Source organism: Perognathus longimembris, chromosome 1 (genome assembly GCF_023159225.1).
Source record: "Perognathus longimembris pacificus isolate PPM17 chromosome 1, ASM2315922v1, whole genome shotgun sequence".
NCBI lineage: Eukaryota > Metazoa > Chordata > Mammalia > Rodentia > Heteromyidae > Perognathus > Perognathus longimembris.
Window position 1 is genome coordinate 138360289 of NC_063161.1, and position 14137 is coordinate 138374425.

At 36.6% G+C, this 14137-nt stretch overlaps 1 protein-coding gene across 3 annotated transcripts in view; it reads left to right on the top strand.

Annotated features, from left to right (window-relative positions):
• Positions 1 to 14137, top strand: part of Slc44a1 (solute carrier family 44 member 1) — a 178094-nt gene that overhangs the window by 103268 nt on the left and 60689 nt on the right. For all 3 annotated transcript variants that reach the window (XM_048338435.1, XM_048338443.1, XM_048338454.1), the window contains exons 6-10: positions 4382 to 4551; positions 7094 to 7183; positions 10530 to 10669; positions 12314 to 12500; positions 13669 to 13834. In XM_048338435.1, the coding sequence (XP_048194392.1) occupies positions 4382 to 4551; positions 7094 to 7183; positions 10530 to 10669; positions 12314 to 12500; positions 13669 to 13834 (753 nt within the window). The remainder of the gene's footprint in view (positions 1 to 4381; positions 4552 to 7093; positions 7184 to 10529; positions 10670 to 12313; positions 12501 to 13668; positions 13835 to 14137) is intronic.

The following is a 14137-nucleotide window of genomic DNA, read 5'->3' on the forward strand; positions in this document are numbered from 1 at the left end:
TCCTTTTTAACCTTAGGTCCTTAAATAATTATATGAGACACAGACCTTAGGTCCTAAAATAATTATATGAGACAGAGAAGGCATATGGACAAGGGATATTAGGCACTGTTTGTCATTATACTGTAGGGAGCTCTTTTTCACTGTGATAATCTGGACTTAAAGGCAAATGGGCAGTATGATTACCAAGGTAACATACAATTTGCCAATGAGTGATTAATGTTGTTTTAATCTTTAAATACTCATTATGAATTCATTTTGTTCTTATTGGGTAATGTTTCAATAATGTAAAACAGGATTAGCTCTCAATGAAACCACATTGACTAATTCAAGCTTCGCTATTGTGTGGGCTTTGAAAGATAGAAAAGCTCACTATAAACAGAATATTTTATGCTGTCTTCGTAATTAAGAAGCACCGACTGTGTTATTAAGATTAGATGCTTAAAGTAGAAATGATCCCATATACTAGTTCTCCTATGTTCACAGAGGTATATGGGATTAGCAAATTTATCTTAAATGCATTACATCAAAATGAGATTTAAATGGTGAAATGTACAGCAAGCCATTTCAGTGCCATATTTCATATATATATATATATATATGTAAATATATGTAAGAAAATACATTGAGGGACTGGGACATGTAACCCCATGTCAGAGCTCAATGCTCACTCAGTGTGACTGTGGCCTTGGGTTCTAATTGCCAACAGTCCCAAAATAGTAATAAGTAAGAAAAAATAACTCAGGCATCAAAACCCCATGTGAGTCAGAGTTGATAAACAACAGAATGTGTGTTCTCCACTTCAAAGCTGAGTATTTCATTTCTGAATGTGCCCAATATTGTCTCGTCTTTTATTTGCCTTCTATTTCTGTTATTTTTATAACTAGGAACCGAATTTGCCTGAGTTGAACAGTGCATTTGATCGGCTTATGTTAACTTTATGCCTTTTAACTTAGCACTGTCTTTAGAGAGAAAAAAGAACTGACATAGATTGAATTGTAAAGTATAAAGATGGTTATTTTGCCTCAGTTCTTTGAAGAACACTTATGAAACTATTCTTCCCATTTACCCAAGTGTTTATAGACAGTATAAACAATGACTAGAAAGAATAAGATCTGAGATCTTACCCAGTCATTCCTCCTAAATAGAAATAAAACATTAGAAATTAATGGAAATACAATCCTTTCTTTCAAATCAACTTGGGAGAGGAAAATACTGAAAATGCTTGTTATTGTGCTCCTTTGTAACTTGGAGTTACTGGCTTATTGGTGAGCTCTTGGATGATGTTGGATGGTAGTAGGTGGTGGTGGTCTGAAGAGACTTACCTAGTATCATTCCTGCCCTTGCAGCTAACAGAGTGAGACAGTGCACAGGCAGCTGTATAGTAGTAGGAGAATTTGGGGCCCTTTACCAATATCTGCTGGGAAAAAAGGCAGTGAGTGCACAGGACCAAGAAAACTGACCGAATTCAAGACCTTAGTATTAACCACCCACACTTGCAAGAAAAAGTGTTCCGTACTTTAACACTCTTTTATATCATTTAGAAATACAACTTTCGGTCATCCTTTTATATCATTTAGGGATACAACTTTTGGACATATAAATTGAAAAAAAAAAAAGATAGCAGTTCCCTTAAGATGGATATATTTTGTTTTCAAGGCGTGTGGCTAGTGAGTTTAGGAGAGAGTATGTCAGAGACAAGAGAGTAAGGTATAGACAGAATGAAGATGGAGATGCATATGTAATTATGGAACCACGAGGATTTTAGTTTTGAAGAATGTCAGGCTTCATTTGGAAGTGCTCTGTAGAGCTGGGCATGGTGTTGCACACCTGCAATTTCAGCTACTGGGGAGACAGAGATCAGCATTGTTGTGGTTTGAGCCCAGCCCAGGCCAAAAAAAATGTCAGCGAGACCCCATTTCAACCAAAAAACTTGGTATGGAATTTCATAACTGTAATCCTAGCTGCCCAGAACATAAGGAAGATTGTGGTCTAAAGCTTCCCCTGGGAAAAACACAAGATCCTAACTAAAAAACAACAACAAAAAAACAAAACCTAAAAGTAAGAAAGGATTAGGCTTATAGCTTAGTCAAGCATGAGGCAAGCCATGAATTGATGACCAGAGTATCAACCCCCTCACACGCACACCAAAATAATAATAATAATAAGTTAACACCCTTTTACATCATTAGTGACACAACTTTTAGTCAATAAAGCCATGACTTGTATACCTGGAATTATGAGTAATTTAAGCACCACTCATAATGCCCTCCCTTTCTGTGGTTTTTAATGAAAATGCTAGATCTTTGGCATTCGCTTTCCCTAATTAGACATTTTGGAGATAAACGTAAATGCACAGCCAGGAATCATTTTTTAATGTATATTCACATCACATTGCTACATCGTGATTTTTGGATACATTTCACTGAAGCATAACTAAGGTAAGGCTACATTTTTAACACTTTTGTATTACAAAATATAACAGCACAGAAGAAGTTGTTTATTCTTGTTACCACTGCTACTTATTTACTAACATGGACAATCAGCACATAGTTCACTGTTGTTATTTGAAAAGAAATAGTTTTTGAGGAAGGCAATAAAGGCAGCATTTTTGCTTCAGGTTATACAAAGTTGTTTTGCTGAGATTAGAAACCTTGGATTTTTGTGTCCAATCATTGTCATCTTTTCTATTAATTGGACCTAAGTACAATACCAGTCAAAAATAAGGACACACTGAGGTCATCCAGTGAGATATATTAGATTTGCTGCTCATAACCTCATGTACAGCTCTGATGATATGAGCACATGGATGTTAATGATGGCCAAATTTTAACATTTAATTCACACCCACATGTACAATTGCACATGGACCTACTTATGGTCTCTCCTAGAAACCTAGGAAGTCACTACTGAAGGCAGCTTCGTTATGGTCCCGGATTTGCAATGCTGTCATTGATTAAATCTGCATTGTCCTCTCAGAATTCGAAGTTAGAATTACAAATCAACTCTCATATGACAGCTCATACATAGTGATAGTCCTACACAAAATAAAAAAATAGTCCATGAAAGCCTGGTCAGTTATGTTAAACAAATAATAGTTATTTTCCCCGCTTTTTGTACCAGTTATAGGGCTTGAACTCAGGGCCTGTGCACTGCCCCTGAGCTGTCCCTGTCCCTGATAAATCATTTTAAGGCTAGTGCTCTGCCACTTGAGCCACAGCTCCACTTCTGGCTTTTTAGAATACTAATTGTAGATAAGAGTCTCATAGACTTTCCTGTTTGTGCTGGCTTTGAACTGTGATCTTTGTAGCTCAGCCTCCTGAGTGGCTAGAATTACAGGCATGAGCCTCTGGCATCGTTATTTTCCCTCTATTTATGGGCACTTTTAATCTTGGATTATTAGTAAGATATTAAAGAAAGGAAAATAGCCTAGAATAATGACTCCAAGTTTAATATTTTTTTACGTTTTTGATGTTCTTTTTTTTATGCTGTTGTTCCCATTGTATGTGTAATTTTTTCTTTTTCTTTCTTTTTTTTTTTTTTTGTGTGTGTGTGTATGATACTGGGATGGAACCCAGAACTTTACTACACATGCAAGACAAGCATTGTGCCTCTGAGCCACATCCCTAGCCGTTTTTACATATTATCTTTAGTCAAAAATGTCCTCCTCCTCTTTGTCCTCCTCCTCCTCTTCATCACCACCATCATCATCACATTAGAAATCATTTTCCCTGTTGTATTACTACATCTTAAGCACTTCTATGTATTAGTACTCACGGCCATTGTCTTAAGTAACTGCACATCTCTGTATGTTAACGTCTTGGCATGACTGTCTTTATATGGGAGGTATTAATAATCTTGTACCCTAAATAACCTTATTAATCTGAGGTTTTGTATGCTGCTTTGTTAGAGGAAACATTCTATTCATAGTGGCACATTTCACAGAAAAGCATGCATGTTTTTTTACTTTTAACTTGCTTATGGCAAAAATTTGTTTTCAGTTCAAAGACGTATATGTTCTTAAGCTTTGTCATCTGCCCTTAGCCTGCAGAAGTGCAGGCTGAGGAGTTGGTTTTGTTTTGTTTCTGGTAGTTCTGTGTGTGTGTGTACATGTACATGTGCATTTCTTTTCAGAAGGGGAGGGTAATGTCTCCTGTTGGGAAATGCACTCCACCCTCCCTGATAAAGCTTTTGGTAAAATTTGCCTCACTGCCCATAACAGTCATCTTCATAGCATTAAACAACACAGCTCTAAGCTCCCATAATGACATGTGGAGGGTGGAGTGTATTGCGGCCATATTCACCTTTCATTTGTGTGTTTGATGTGGCATTTATATTAAGTAGGAGTAATTTTTTTTCTGATTTTTTTTTCTTGTGTCACCAGTGCACCTATTCCATTCTTCCATCGCTGTGCTCCTGTGAACATTTCCTGCTATGCCAAGTTTGCAGAGGCCCTGATCACCTTTGTCAGTGACAATAGTGTCTTACACAGGCTGATTAGTGGAGTAATGACCAGCAAAGAAATTATATTGGGACTTTGCTTGTTATCACTAGGTAATTGTTTTTCTCATTATTAGCTATTGCATAGTACTGCAGTAGAACACTGTTCTTTTAGCCAAAGTATGAATACAACTGGGATACTTGTTAAATGTTTAACTTCCCATAGCTTACATTATTGTTTCAGATTATATATTGTTAAAATATGCACATAAGAAGTATGTAAATACATCTGAAACCCATTTCCCTTCTTTTTTCTTTCATTGGAGAAAACTAGTGTTTTCCCTAACTTGGGTTACTAAGCCAGTGATTAACTGTAATATGCTAGCAGGAGTCTTCTTTCAATGAATCAACAACCCCTTGTTTTTTAGATACAATTCCAAAAGGTATATATACTTATAAAAGAGACCTCATATTCTTTTATATATTTTTATCTAAGAACACAGATTTCTGATAACATTACTTTTGAATTTTGTCATTTCTGTTTTATTGCTCCAGTAATCTCCATTTGTTAGTTATTGAATTTTCTGGTCAGCAAATAGATAATATAGAATCAAACAAACCTTTTGAGATGAAAACTCCATGTTATTCTAGAACTGTATGAGGGCATATTTGAATTTATAAGTATTCTTAGTTGGGAGGAGAAAATTAATAGGAAACTAATAACTTTTATTCTGTAAGTAAATTCAGTAATCATTTCTCTTAACCGAAATTATAGTCATTGAGAATAATATACAAGCTGTATTTCCATCTTTCCTGTCATTAGAGAGTATTTTCTTTTTGCATAGGTAGTACTTGACTCAATTGAAATAAAGCTGTCCATATGAAAATCTAATTCTGTGATATTTGAAGGGCTCCCATCTGTTTTTCGTTCCTGTACATTTATTCCAAAAGTGAGTACTTTCATAATATTCCTAGACACAGATCCTAATTACTTACTTGGCTTTGCAAATGGCCCAAAGAGATTTGATTGAGTCTTTTTATAAAAATTATTTGGTTTCTGAAATGGTTGGATCCTGTGACCAAAATTAAAACTTAAACCTTATAAATAGTGATAATTGCCATATGCTGGTGGCTACTCAGAAGGCTGAGACCTGGACAGAGAGGAAAAAAAAAAAAACATCTAAAGGACTATCTCAATTAACTATCAAAATGCCAGGCTAGAAGCATGTTTCAGGTGGTAGAATGCCAGCTGAGAGCAATAATGTCAAATAAGTACAATGCCCTGAGTTCAAACTTTAGTACTGGAAAAAAATAAAATGTGAGACAGTAATGCTGTGATTTCTTTCATTGGAATTTCATTTATTAGAGTGATTTTGAGGATTAAGATTCTGGCATAAGGCCAGGTGTGGTGGGGCTTGCTGATAATTCCAGCTATAGAAAAGGTGAAAGCAGAAAGATCACTACTCAGGGATTGCTGGGGAAAAAACTTCAAGACCCTATCTGAAGAATACCTAAAAGTGGAAAAGAAGCGGATAGAGTGGTAGAGCACTTGCAAATATTGCCTCCACACAAAAAAGAATGTTGCATAAGCCCAAGACATTTTTGTTCATTTGCTTGTAAAATAGACCTTTAGAGTCATTTTATAGATTATTATTTCAAAAATTTAATCCCAGGTCTGGGAATGTGGCCTAATGGTAGAGTGCTTGACTAGCATGCATGAAGCCCTGGGTTCAATTCCTCAGTACCACATAAACAGAAAAAGCCGGAAGTGGCACTTTGGCTCAAGTGGTAGAGTACTAGCCTTGAGCACAGAGAAGCTCAGGGACAGCAACCAGGCCCTGGGTGAGTTCAAGCCCCATGACTGGCAAAATTATATATACATTACAAAGGTTAAATCTCTTTTTTGAGAATTGTACACATGACTCTTAACACATTAGGACTCAGTTTGGAACAGGTAAAGGAGATGGCCAAGAAACTTAAACTAAGTTTTGCTGATTTTTGAGGGAAGACGTCAGTCAGAAAGGAAATTGTTCAAGGGATTTTGGCTTCGGTGGCTTCAGGATATTATCCTGTAGGGTCAGACACTCCATTGGAATTCTGTAGTTAAAGGAAAAAAAAATGTCCAATAAAGATAACATGCCATCTAGTTAGTGTATTGATTAACCATCAAAGAAATTGATCTACAGATCACTCAAGATAGTGTAGCACTAATTAATCTGATCTCTGTCTACATGTGATCATTTTTCTTGTCACTACCATGACATGTCATTGTCTCTACTTTGTGTACTGGTGTGTGTGTGTGTGTGTGTGTGTGTGTGTGTGTGTGTGTGTGTGCATGTCTGCTCTCTTCCCTGTGTTGAATCACAACTTTTCTCTGCTGTTTTTAAGTCACCATATGCATTTGCATGTCTTCTTTTCTGTACTGTAGGAGCCCACAGATAGATGTCTTTGGTTTCAAGATGCTATTTAAGAGGTACAAGTAGCAAAATCCAAATGCAAGAGCAGCCACTTTTCTTTCCTAAGAGGTAGTTACAAACTTGTCAATAGCCACAACGTACTATTTTCCTGGGGAAAAAAAACAATTGAAAGTATTGCTCTTAATATTCTCCTGTTTTCACATAATATTCTATTTATTCTCTATTTATCTCCCCTGCAGTTCTATCCATGATTTTGATGGTGATAATCAGGTATATATCAAGAGTCCTTGTGTGGATCTTAACAATTCTGGTCATACTGGGTTCTCTTGGTAAGCTATTTATTTATCTATCCTGTCTTGTTCCATCATACCCTGTCTTATGCTGTGTATATATATTTGCCTCATTGGATTTCATAACAAATAGTTACACATAAAAATGAGAAATTAAAATTTTATTTTCAAATGCTGTTAACTTTTCCTTAATAAGTGCTTATTTTAGGGCAGTGCTCAGGCCCTGAGTCCATGCCCCAGGACTGGCAACAAAAGAGTGCTTATTTTTGCCTTACAGATTTCATAAGTATATTTCCTCCTCTTCATTTCACCTTTGTTGGCCTTTTCTCCTTGTATGTGTATGTGAATATACATTATTTACTTAAAGTTTTAAAATAGGAATATGAAATTCTCTAGGGAATGGAATTTATTTCCCTTCATTTGCAATCCTATCTAGCATGGCTGATGTCAGTTTTACGTTTCATGTTTTTCTGATACTTGATGCTTTTATATTTTTTCTCTATCTTTTTATGTAAACTCCTGTTTTCTCACTTTTTATCCTTGCTTTGAACGATATATATTATATTTTACAAATGATAATTTATACATATTCAGAAAACAATCTAGAATTCTATGGTTGTTGAAGGTAGAAATGGTGTGTATTGCTTTTTCCTATCTTTTTAAATCTTAGCATTAACTTTTCTTCCTTTTATCTCTTAATTTCCTTCCCCTTACTCTCACTTTTCAATCCTAGTTAAAGGAATCACAGGTTATTAAAGTTAAAGTATTATTTTCAGAAGTAGAGGTGTAGCTCAAGTGGGAAAGTGCCAGCCTTGAGCAAAAGAGCCAAACAAGAATCACAAGGTCCAGAGTTCAAGCCCTAATACACACATCATAACACACACATCAAAACACACACACACACACGCACGCACGCACACACACATATGTTTTCACATACAATATATTTCACCATTTGTTTATCTTTGCCTTGAGAAGTTATATTTATATTTCAGTTTTCCTGGACTAATTTTAGTGATAAATACTGGTCCAACCATTAAGCCTTCGTTCTTGAATTCTTAGATAGGTTCATCTTTGTATTAGCTATAATTCATCTGCAAAGGACTTGTGGGTTCTGTGTTTGCCCAAGTCTTCCTAATCGAAGATTGTCTACACTTTCACTTGTGAATTTTGAATTCATTAGGTATAAACTTAAGGCACAGTGTGCTTCTACTTCAGAGAACTAAAACACCCATCTAAATTTTGTTCCTTTGCCCATAAACCATTTCATCTAGATGTTTTTAATATAAGATTATCATTTAAAGGGTTTTTTGTTTGTTGGTTTGCTTATTCTTTACTGAAGGTTTGGCTCTCAAGTGGAGGTCCTGAGTTCAATCTCCAGTACCATGAAAAAAAATTTTATTTAATCTTGTTCTTCAGTTTGCCTCTGATCTTTTGGGGAAAGATCTTTTACAATTCTTACTTTATTTTTGTTGTTTGTTTATTTCTATATTTGAGTATCATTTATGTTTCAGTGGAATTTTTCTTATGGTCCATGTTCATTTTTCAACTATAATTTTCTGAATTACCATTTCAGTGTATTTGTCATTTTTATTTATATTCAGAAAGAGCTCTTTAGTTCATTTTCACCATTGTCAGCTTTCCCCACCATCAGTTCTTTATCTGATTATGCCATGAGGATCTAAATTTGTTATTTCACTTTTAGTGTATGTAGATTCATTTGTGGTTCTTCTCCTAGCCATTTTTTCATCTCAGTTTATAGCTTACTATCTAGCTGTGTTTAGATGGATAGTTTTTATAATAACTCTAGACTTGATTCACAGCTCTGCTACTTACTACATGTGACTTTTCACACATTATTTAACTTCCCTATATTTCATTTTTATCATTTGTAGAATTAATAATACTCATTTAGTTATGTTGTAGTGGTTAAATTAGGTTGAACCATAAACGGATCATCACAGTTCCTAGCACAGATTCAGATGTTTAATGCATGAACAGAGTCCTCCTTAATGTCATCATCATCTCATTTTATTTTCTTTGAGATTTTATATTGTCTTAAAATTTGTAATTCTGCTTATCAAGAACATATTTTCCTCTGTTTTCTTAGTGTATTAAGTAGTTTTCCAAACAATTTCCTGAAATTAAGATTCCAGAAGAGAACAACTATTCCTTATAGACTAGATTATTTTGATTTCTTTAACTCATCTGCAATAGAAGAAAAATTCATGCTTAGTATTTTCCAACAGATAGGATATAGACTTGATCTTTGACTTATTCATTCTTTCCTTGAATATGGATGGTGGTCAGGTTGATGTACATAGATCTTAGCCCAAGTTTATGTTCAAGGCATTTACCTTATCCAGCCCACAATATAACTCTATTCTGCGTCTTCTTTCTTACGATGGCCTCCAAAACTTTACAACATGATCCAGGCCACAGCTACACATCTCTTGCTTTCCTCATTGCTGACTGATATAGCCAATAGCAATCTCTGTGACCCTCATAATAAGTGAATTCCCATCTCAGCATGCCAACCCTTTGCCTGGAACACCTTCCTGGCTAGTTTCAGTGGATTTCTCTTATTTTTTTCTCTGATGTTATCTTCTCAGCGAGGCCTTGCTGTCAAAGTTACATATAACTGGCAATACCTTTCTAAACTAAGCCATATGCTTCTTACTAGATTTTTTTCCCTGTTAGATTTAATATAGTACATATTTCTTATTTTTCCCTCTATTACTATATAAGCTCCATTATTAGTGAGAGTGGGGATTGGGAAATTCTTACTGGCTACCAATTCCTTTCAGAGGTATCTGGTTGTTTTGTTCTTTTTTAAAAAAAAATGTATTTGTTTATTTTTTGTTCCTGTCCTGGAGCTTGAACTCAGGGCTTGGGAACTGTCCCTGAGCTCTTCTTTTTTCCCTCAAGGCTAGTACTCTACCTGTTGAGCCACAGTTCTATTTCCAGCTTTTTGGGTAGTTAAAGATAAGAGTTTCATGGACCTTCCTGTCTCAGCTGACTTCTCATTATGATCCTCAGATCTTAGCCTCCTAAGCAGTTAGGATTTATGGGCATGAACCACCAGCACCTGGCATGATATCTGTTTTTCCTGGCTCTTCAGAACCAATGATAAATACATTTGGAGTAAATTACCATCTTTTCCATGAAGCACTTACCAAATCTTTCAGTGTGCTTCCTATAAATAATGTTAGTGGGATAGTGAACTAGTCAATACTCCCTTTATGCTGCCAAAATAGTTACATATCCATCCCTCACAGGGAATGGGCAGCCAGTGTTAGCCTCATGGTGGAGGGTAAGTCTAGCAAATTGAGCATTTATATTGCATTATATTTACAAAAACTTAGATTTATTTTTTTGTCTCCAGGTGGCACGGGTGTACTGTGGTGGCTATATGCAAAGCAAAGGAAGTCTCCCAAAGAGGCAGTTATTCCTGAGCAGCTTCAGATAGCTGAGGACAATCTTCGGGCCCTCTTGATCTATGCCATTTCAGCTACAGTGTTCACTGTGAGTATAGCTCAGATGTCTTCTGGTGCTGTGTTTTTATTTGCAGAAGAGAACTGATGGAACTGAAACTTCGCCTGTAGATTTTGCATTCCAACCCTGATCTCCATTAGAGAAAATGTCTCCTACAGTGTTATAGTGCCACTAGATGTATGTTGCAGGCTTCTCTACTTGATGAGTGCTCTGTTGCAACAGTTTTCTCACTCGGTTTGCTGTTTCCTTTTTTTTTTTTTTTTTCCTTTTGTCTTCTTTTTCTTTAAAGAACATTTTGCAGTACTGTGGGTTTGAACTCAGAGCCTCCTGCTTTCTACAAAGGTGCTCTACTTGTTGAGTCATAGCCCTGCCTGTTTTTAGTTTTTTGGATAGGGTTTCACTTTTTTTTTTTAACTGGGGCTGGTCTTGGACCATTTCTGCCCAGCTGAGAATTCAGACATGTACCACCCAACTTGTTTGTTGAGATGGAGTCTTTTCTTTCCTTTCCTTTTCTTTTTGCCAATCCTGGGGCTTGAAATCAGCACTGTCCCTGGCTTCTTTTTGCTCAAGGCTAGCACCCTGCCTCTTGAGCCACATCACCACTTCTGGCCTTTTTGGTTTATGTGGTACTAAAGAATTGGACCCAGGGTTTCATGTATACTAGGCAAGCATTCTACCACTAAGCCACATTCCCAGCCCTGTTGAGATGTAGTCTTGCTAGCCTTTTTTCCTGGACTGGCCTTGAACCACGCTTCTCCAGATTTCAACCTCCCAAGTAGATAAGATTATCAGCATGTGCCACTGTATCTCCTCTGCTTTTTTTTTTTTTTTTTTTTTGCTTTTTTTTTTTTGGCCAGCCCTAGGCCGTGAACTCAGGGCCTGAGCACTGTCCCTGGCTTCTTTTTTGCTCAAGGCTAGCACTCTGCCACTTGAGCCACAGCACCACTTCTGGCCATTTTCTGTATATGTGGTGCTGAGGAATCGAACCCAGGGCCTCATGTATACAAGGCAAGCACTCTTGCCACTAGGCCATATTCCCAGCCCCTCCTCTGCTTTTTTGAGACAAGTGTTCACCTAGAATATTTACGTTATCTCATTTGCTAATAAGAACTTATTTCTTATTGTCATAGGATGACATAATTACTTTTTAAAACTATTCTCCTTACTGTAGAATAGCATGGTAGGAAATATTATCATTCCATTTTTTCTTTCATTAATTATTTTCCTAGATTTTTCTCTCAAATATCTCGTGTATGTGTGTGTGTGTGTGTGCGTGTGTGCACACATACACATACATATACACACACACATGCCAGAACTGGCCTAGGCATGTGGATGAGCTATTTTGCTCAAGGCTAATGTTCTACCACTTGAGCCATGCCTTCACTTCTGGCTTTTGTGTTTAATTGTAAGTAAAATTCTCCTGGACTTTCCTGCCTGGACTGGCTTAGAATTGACTGGCTCAGATCTCAACCTCCTGAGTAGCTAGGAATGTAGGCGTGAGCTCAAATTTGTCTCTTAACAATATGTATTGTGTCAATAATACATATATATAATATCCAATATTTAAGTATTATAGTAAAATTACTAATTAAAGGTTTTCACCATTTGCTCGTTCTGCTTTTATTGCTTAGAAGAGTAACCAGACCCTTGCCCTGTCTTCTCTCCCTTCAGGTTATCTTGTTCCTGATAATGCTGGTCATGCGCAAACGTGTTGCTCTCACCATTGCCTTGTTCCACGTGGCTGGCAAGGTCTTCATCCACCTGCCACTGCTTGTCTTCCAGCCTTTCTGGACCTTCTTTGCTCTTGTCTTGTTTTGGGCATACTGGATCATGACACTTCTTTTTCTTGGCACTACCGGTAAGAAGATAGGGTGCTTCTTTCTTAGTGATAAAGCCAATTTGCATTCAAATATTTTAAAATATCAGAGAGGGCTGAGAATATGCCTTAGTACTCTTTTGTTTTGATCCCTCAAACATACACACACACACACACAAACTAGAGAAAAATAAATTGTACACTTGTTGATGAAGTTCCAGTATCTATCAAATCTAGCAATAGTACCAGCTCTTTAATAAGAACTTCTTGTTTTTTTTTTGTTTGTTTTTTTTTTTGGCCAGTCCTGGGCCTTGGACTCAGGGCCTGAGCACTGTCCCTGGCTTCTTCCCGCTCAAGGCTAGCACTCTGCCACTTGAGCCACAGCGCCGCTTCTGGCCGTTTTCTGTATATGTGGTGCTGGGGAATCGAACCTAGGGCCTCGTGTATCCGAGGCAGGCACTCTTGCCACTAGGCTATATCCCCAGCCCCTCTTGTTTTTCATAGTACCCAAGCAGTGAAGGTCTAGACCAGGTAGGCCGAGACCGTTTCCTGGTTTTGAGACAGTCATTGGATTGAGCTCTATACTGAGTCAGACATTTGGATTAATTCTGAAATGAAATAATAAATGCAGAGCCTCTTTAGAGTTGCTTCTAAGACCATTTAGGAGACCAGGAACAACTTGCTTCTTGAAATTTTCTATTTTGGAAATATTCTGAACCTAGCTACAGTTCCTGAAGATGATTTGGTCTATAATTAGACTTTCCACTGTCACTGTTTAAGTCTAAATAGAATTAATTGTGAGGAGTCGTGTAAACATCGTACACTTGTGTTTGGCTTTTCTCTGTCCATTCAGTACATATTCACCAACAGGATGTTAACTTCTGTACCTAGCTAATAGTTTAAATCTGTGATTAATGGATAAACAATAGCCCCTAAAAATACTTAAGTGCTTGAAACTGTGTGCCTAATTATCAAAAATATAATAAAGCTTATATTCAAGTAGAGCAAAAGACCAAACGTGCTCTTGTATAATGTTTCACTTCACAAGCTCTTTAGTGATCATTGTTTTTGTATATTAGTGAAAGAAATAGCACTAGCAAGAAATTTGTGGTTTGAGAGTAGAGACCTACAGTTGGAACTTAAACTCATCTCTTTATTTCTTGTTTTATATTTTATGTGCTGCTTCTTTCCTTCCTTGACCTTTTCCTAGGCAGTGCTGTTCAGAATGATGAAGGCTTTGTGGAGTTTAGAATTTCTGGGCCCCTGCAATACATGTGGTGGTACCATGTGATTGGCCTGATTTGGATCAGCGAATTTATTCTAGCATGTCAGCAGATGACTGTGGCAGGAGCTGTGGTCACATACTACTTTACTAGGTAAGAGTTTTGTCAGGAAAGTCAAGTTCATCTAAGTGGTCTGCAGACAGAGGGGAAAAGAATGAGGTTAAAGCTAGTACGAATTTTATGTCATTAAAAAGATTAAAATTTAGTTGATAATTCTGGGAGGTGAGAAAATGAGAGGTTGTTTTTCTATTCTTTATACTTTTTTGTAATAGTCTGGTAGGTCATGTTGTATCTTCAGTTATAGTATATTTAATAGAAAAGTAAATCTTGTAGTAGTGCATAATTTCTATTATAATAAAGTGCTAGTACTACATAAAGCATCTTTTAGAATTCTGA